We start from the raw sequence: 7365 nt of genomic DNA on the forward strand, positions 1-7365 counted from the left end.
GAGACACACCACTCCCAACCATCACCCCTACCAAACAAGAGTTTGGAGACACACCACTCCCAACCATCACCCCTACCAAACAAGAGTTTTAAAATGCCCAAGAACCTTTAAAAACTCGATTTCCATGTAATGATTCTGAGAAGCCACAAAGCAGAAGTGCCCAGGACCTCTGCGGCCAACCCTTCTCACCTCCTGGTTTTGCCGCTTGCCAAACCCACCTTCAGAGCAGATGCTACCCAGAGCTCTCTGTTACATAAACAGATTAAACAATGATAACAGCTTAAAGAAGAGAAACAAAGTAAAGAAAGAAGGCTTCTTTCCTTCCCGACCTCGGTCTAATTCACAAAATTTAAGCTATATAAAAATACTGGCTATTAAAAGGTTTTTTAAGGGTGCAGAAGAGATGGTTTAGGGCTGGGCACGGTGGTTCATGCCTGTAATCCTACCGGTCTGGGAGGCTGAGGCAGGACTATTCCTTGAGCTTAGGAGTTTGAGACCAGCCTGAGCAAGAGCAAGACCCCATCTCTACTAAAAATAGAAAAACTAGCCAGACGTGGTGGCAAGTGCCTGTAGCCCCAGCTACTCAGGAGGCTGAGGCAAGAGGATGGAGTGAGCCAATGGCCTGATCCCGCCTTACTCAAGCCTTACAAGAGTAAACAGCTATAACAGCAAGAGTAGATAGACAATCTTGAGAGTCACTGGTTTTCTCTGCTAATTTGCAGTGACAGAAAATGGGTCTAAGGAGAGAAACAGGAGGGCAGGAGACCCAGGCAGCCTTCCTAAGTCTGGTCCCTGAATTAGTTAAGAAAAACATTCTGCTCAGCTAAATGGGACATTGTGCTATGTAACCGGAGCAGGGAAGACCCAGGGAAGTTCCAGTGTGCACACAATTAAGGGGCACTTTCTGAGGATGACTCCTTGTTGGGTCCTGTTTCAGAAGCCCACATAAGCACAGGCGGTTCTTCTGAAAGAATTTGAGGTGAGTCTCTTACATTTCTATATCATGACATTGGAATGTTTTGAAAGCCACTCCTTACAAAGATACTTGTAATAAAAAATCTGCTTCGTATGACTTTGCTCTGATGAAAGTCAGTATTAATTCCTTCTTCAGAGACCCTTCAGACCTGAACATTCAGGGGTGGCTATGTTTGGACTCCTCATGGTGGGTGCACTGACCCCGTCAGTGTCACTGTGATGGACTGAATGGGACAGGATGGACGGCCTCCAAACACCTGTCCTAGACTACAGTGTGTTTCAAACTTTTCTATCTCACAGTGCACTTGAATATATATACTTCCACGGCACACTTACATTATGTTGATCAAATAAAAGTAAAAAAAAAAAAAGAGAATATACTTACTATGTTTTGGAAACTAATAATCTTTAAAAATGTTTGTGGCACAACTAAGACCCTCTCATGGCACACCTGTGTGCCACAGCGCACTGGCTGAAAGTCACTGATCTAGAGAGTGGAAGACAAAGCATGTGCCCAAGTAAGTGTCGTGTGAAGGAACTAGGACGTGTGCTAACAGAGGTGTGAAGAACGTGGTTGGCAGTACAGGAGGAGGTGGCTTTACTGAACGCCTGGCCTCTGCCGACTTCAGCCTCCTCTTCCTCTGCCCTCAAGGAGCTCCTGGCTGCTCCTTATAAAGGGGTCTGCACTGACCCAGGTCTAGAATTAGTTAGGCATTAATGTTAAAACTATGATTACTTTAACAACATTTACACAGGCGGTGCCTGTGGCTCAAGGAGTAGGGCGCCGGCCCCATATACTGGAGGGGGTGGGTTCAAACCCAGCCACAGCCAAAAAAAAAAATTATTAATTATTTACAGTAATTATTTCTTACTGGAAGAGTAAGAAATGGAGGAGGGGGCACTTGAATTGGTCCTTACCAACAAGGACGGCAACAGCTTTTGTTAATGACTACCCCAACCTTTTAAAATTATACTTTATACAAGTAGTATACACTACTTTCATAATGTGCCTTAAAAACGTGAGTTTATACCTACACGTTCCTTAGGAATGGAGAGGAACAGCTACTACAGTAAACTAGCGATGTAGAAGATTTTCATGGCTCTATTGAGATCTGGGTTTTTAACAAACAAAAAATGTAGAAAAACCAGAAGATTTTCATAGGAAGAAATGGGAGAGAAGGCACTCTAGGCAGGGAAGCCACGGGATACAGGCACACAGGCTGACGGCGTGTCTGGGGTATCAAGGATGCCCTGACTCGGGTGTGTGTGGGTGGGCAGTAGGGCCTGACTGCTGTGCTCAGGAAGGACTTTACTCCAGCAGGCCAGGGCTGCCACAGGGTGCAGACGAGGAGAGGACGCTGTTGAGGGAGCTGGAAGGGAGTAGAGATGTCTACTGTAGAAGGAGGCTCCATGGCAAGAATGATGAGGGGCAAGGCTGGCCACAAAGATCAGAGACCGAGTCCTGTCAGTAACCAGACGATGTGTCCACCAGAGCAAGGAAGGTGGCGGGAAGAACAGTCCGTGGGAGAAGTCTGGCTTTCTATTTTCCGAGGCTGTGGCATCACTGCAGTAGTTGTGGGGAGAAGGCCCCTCCCAGAACCCCGTGTCTGTCTGTCTGTCCCTTTCTCCAGGCCTCCTCAAACCCCGCTTGTGTTACTGCCATGCAGAGAGAGTGGCTGAGGGCTCAGCTCGTTTTTGTGGGTCTGCCCTGCACAGGCTGGAAGGCTCCGTGACATGGGTTGAATCAGCCCGTGACATACCATCTCTACACACACACAAGTTCTCATCTGCTATAGATGCGGACATTCCGGGGTGGTGACAAAGCCTCCCACCAGCGGGAACCCCTGCTTTCCGGGGCTCAGTCAGCCGCTCTGGTGAGCCCAGACACAGCACCGATAGCCGCCAAGTGAGGACGCAGGAGAGGCCTGGATCACAGTAAGCCACCTTCAACCTGGGTAACCGCAAACCTTCCAAAGGGAAGCATCTCCATTTCCTGGGCCCTCGGTCTGAGCCCCTTAAAGACGGGCAGAGACACTGTCTGGGATTTAAAGTGAAGACTCTTTGCAAAGCTGACAGTGGCAAGGGAAAAAATGTTTCCTAGCATTTTAAAATGCCTTACATTTCTTTCTATGGACAGAAATTACCTATTATCCTGAAGTGTGCACTTGACTGAGTCTGTACTTACAGAAGCATTTGGGGAATTTTAAAACAGACTTGTTGTTAAAAAAAAAAAAAATAGAAAAAGGTCAGTGGCATATCGTGGTACATGGCCACAATATTAGGTTCGAGACAGAAAATGGTGAAGACATGTTCATAGTAGTAATAGTAACATTCTCTCCCAAGCTCTCAAAATTACCAGAAAAACCCAGATCTATAAGCCACTGGGAGATAAGTACTATCGTCTTTAATTCCTATACCCCTTATAGATAGTTCATATAAAACACAGAGACAGAGTCCTCAAATACAGGTTTTAAAACCTGTGCAAGAACAAATGACCTAAGAATTAACTGACTAAATAGGAGTTTGAGGTAAACAAAGAAAAAATGATCACATCAAAATAAAAAAGACAGACAAGAAACATGATTAAATTAGGCTTCAAAAGACCCACGAGAAACTCATAAAAGGCATAATATGCACTTACCTGGTTTTTATTCTTTCATGATTTAATTTCTAATTTTATTCACTACCATCTGATAATTGCATGAAACACTTATTCCAACCATGGGCAATTTAAACTATTTTAATTTTTAGTTCAAGGCCATGAGACAAAGGAACTTATTTACTGCCTAAGGGGATTTTTTTTTAACAAAAATTAAAGCTTAATCTTTCATGTTTTAAAGCCAAAACTGTTTAAAATCATTTACCATAACGCTGAAGGGAGACATTTCCTGGCATGCAAAATTGAAATGATAAATTTACAATTATTAAAAAAAATTAATAGTTTGGGGGATTGAATTGTCCCTTTCCTTTCCAGATGAATTTGTCTGAAGCTTGAGATATATTTTAACAAGAAGGTAAACCCAAGGTCTGTGCAGGCTTCCACGCTTGTCACAGGGACCAGGATGGCTCGTGGTGTAGAGTAAACCCAGCTTATTGTTATTTATTAATAAAAAACAAATAATGGCACTGGCTTTGGGAACGGTTCCAACCCTTACAACTGCCCTGATAAAGTCGAGAGCTGTGAATTCTATTAACCACATTTTCTGTGACTTTGAAAAATTCCCTGATGAAAATCAGACAAATAATTTACTTTCACCTAAACACCAGATTTTTTAGTTACACTTAAGAAAAATAATTGAAATGCAGATTTAAATCATATCTGCTGCTACATTTCAAGAGTCTAATGAAATACTTTTAGCTATTATGCAAAGCATTCCTCAACAGAGAAATCTCTCCCAGCGATACCTGAACTAGCTGAATCTAGCGCCGGGCAGAGGTCCTCTTCAGGAGTAGTGAAGGGGACACTGCTGGCCGAGGTTTGGGCTAGAATAGGAGGGAAGAGGACCCATCTCTGAAAGCAGTCACAAGATTAACGTTCCTTTTAACAAACACGTAGGCCATCTTTCTAGGCTGAACGGGCTGTATTTTAAGATTACAGCAAACTAGTGGTTCGCTACTATGGAGGCCAGAATGACAGGGACCTCTCCCTGGTCACCAGTCCCCTGCTCAGCACTCGCTAATCTCCCAGCATGCCCAGCTGCCTCCTGTCCCTCAACACTTGCTCCGTCCTCTGACTGAATACTCCACTTGTCTTCCAGGTTTCTGCCCAGATGTCAGCTTCCCTTCAAATTCTGTGCCTTATCCTGCTCTGTTCTCCACAGCCCCATTGGTCACGGGCATGCTGAGCATTCAGGTGCTTCCTGAGTCCCCGTGGACACGTGTACTGCTCACTTCTGGGCCCCAGGGCCAGGACGGTGCCTGCCAAGACACAGGCCATTCCCAGGTACCACTCACTGACCACGTCGCTGTCTGCACTGAGCAGCGTCCCCTCCACTCCCGAACTTACACAGCAGCGTGCACCCATAACGCACTGTGCCATGTCAATGTCACTGCAGTCCTCACTGGGGAGAACAACTTATTTTTTTTCAGTATCAAGTTACTTAAAAAAAATTTTTAAGATCATAACTGTACATTACTGCATTTATGGGGTACAATGTGCTGATTTTATATTTAACACTTTTCAGTCTGACATACGGGACATAAATTAGAAGAAAAATTACTATTCTTTTTTATAAGGGGGAAATTTATGTCAGAATTGTTTATTCCTCAAAAGGAGTCATTATAGGATTTACTTAAATAACATGTTTACGTATTACATTAAAGCAGGAACCTCAGTTCTTGAAGAAACTGACTTAATGTTTATATTCCGGGAGTAGAATGTACAGTACAAAACGAGGCCCAAGTATAGTGATGGTAGGATTGTGAAGACGTTTTACGCGACGATGTGAATACCCCTGACCCATGGCCACCACGAGGTTTCCGCCCATGAAGGATAAACCCTCCAGCTTTTCCTAAACGTCTCCCATGCTCCCCCTCAAACCTGCCCACAGGGTGACGTGTCCTAGATACACAGGGATTTAGAAAGAGACTGAGTTACTGCTCTTTCGTGCTGTGGGCTCCAGGAGCCTGCCTCGTGCTCCCTGACGCCCACAGCCTTCACAAAGTTCCGAGTGTGCTTAAACTTTCACCGTCTGGTTTTCTGAAGGAAAACACATGCAGGATTTTCACTCAAGTTTTTCTAACACTTAGCTAATCTTTTGGGCGTAGCTGATAGAGGGTCATGGGATTTTCAAAGTTAGGAGGAAGCCTGGAGATGGTCCAGGCCAACTTCTTCACGTGATAATGGAGGAGGTGAGATCAGCTATCAAGATCCAGAAAATTCAGAGGAAGAGTAAAGCCAGAAAAACATACTGCCTTTTTTAAATTAAAACACCCACCAGCACCACCAGCAGCAGCAGCACAAGTCATGGTAGCCAAGCAACCACATTACATCCAGCTCATATGGAAAGAACAACGGCACCTGCTCTTGGATAAGGCAACATAATTAGGGGGGGAAAGACTTTTGATTAAACAGCCCAGGATCCGACCAGAAGCGAACAAAAGATGTTCCTTGCTAGAGCATGGATTTTAAAGTTAAATGTGAAGGATAAAACTGGGGTGAAACATTAACATTGGAATATTTAGGAATTTTGAGATTTAACAGAGAACTCTTAAATTATTTTAAAGAAAAAGGACAAAAAAAGCAGAAGAAAGAGACCAAGGCTCTTCATGGTAGTGGAGGCTTCACCAGGGTAGAATGGGCAACACAGACCCTTTTTAAACCAACATGAACCCGTGAGGGGCGCTAGCCAGCACAGTGGATTTCCTGTGAAAACTCTTGTTCATTTTATCCTCGGAAAACAAACCACACAAACCTCGTTCCTTTTAAAAAAATAAATGGCACAACAAAACATGTAAAATAGCCCAGTGGCATTTCCTGGCTCTGTCCTGGACATGTCCAGGTCTGACTTCGCACCTGCGGGAGGCACGACCTGTCACTCACCGGGACTCGTGAGGGCTCCCAGGGCGCTGCTCGTGGTAGAGAGGGGGTTTGCATTGGTGCTGGTGGCTGAGGTCTGGGCTGCGGCTGCAGCAGCAGCGAGGGTCGCCAGGTTCTGCAGCTGTAAAGCATTCATGCCTGTGGAGAGAAGACGAAGCACCTTTAGTGACAGGCCCCAGGTCCCCAGTTTCCCACCGAGAAGGCTGCATCAGCAGGGCCGACACCAGCATGGACCCCTGCATGGTGTCCGTGATGCTGCTGCACACACGGGACAGTCCCCTGCGATACAGACTGCCATTCCCAGAGACCTTGTGCTGAGGCGGGCAGTGGAACCCCGTCCTACCCTTCTCCTAATAGGTTCCTGTCCCATCTGCCTCCTCCTGATGCTGTCAGGATAATCAGAGAGGACAGAGACTTCTCTGTGGCCACTGGTCTCTGCTGTGACCTGGCTAGCAGGAAATCGTGAGAGGTAGGCTTGGGCAGGAAAAGCTTCGGGGTCAACTTGCAAACCCTTGACTTGAGAGATGATATAGGAAGTTTTGTTTTATTGGTAAAAATCTCTTGCTCTGAAGTTGAACTCACAGGGGTTCTAATTCCAGCTGTGCCATTTCTCCAGCTGACTCTGGGCAGCTGTATACCTTGTTTCTTGCCCCCTGAGGGCCAACATTAACCACATCCTACTTCAAGGGCTGCTATACAGACTAAATAAGGTGACCAAAGCCAGTTACTCTGGCCACGTAAGTCCCTGATAAATGCTAATTATTGTATTATTGTTACTCTGGCAAGCAAGTCCCTGGGTTATGAAGGAGATAGATTCTGTAGGTTTGTTTTTTTTTTTTTTTTTTTTTTTT

The 7365-nt window shown here is 45.2% G+C and overlaps 1 protein-coding gene across 6 annotated transcripts in view; it reads right to left on the reverse strand.

Moving 5' to 3' along the window:
- Nucleotides 1-7365, reverse strand: part of CELF2 (CUGBP Elav-like family member 2) — a 315417-nt gene that overhangs the window by 35302 nt on the left and 272750 nt on the right. For all 6 annotated transcript variants that reach the window (XM_023511382.1, XM_023511381.1, XM_023511380.1 and 3 more), the window contains one exon: nucleotides 6518-6652. In XM_023511382.1, the coding sequence (XP_023367150.1) occupies nucleotides 6518-6652 (135 nt within the window). The remainder of the gene's footprint in view (nucleotides 1-6517; nucleotides 6653-7365) is intronic.

This window comes from Otolemur garnettii, unplaced genomic scaffold, assembly GCF_000181295.1.
Source record: "Otolemur garnettii isolate 467f Iridium unplaced genomic scaffold, OtoGar3 scaffold00019, whole genome shotgun sequence".
In the NCBI taxonomy this organism is placed as follows: Eukaryota; Metazoa; Chordata; class Mammalia; order Primates; family Galagidae; genus Otolemur; species Otolemur garnettii.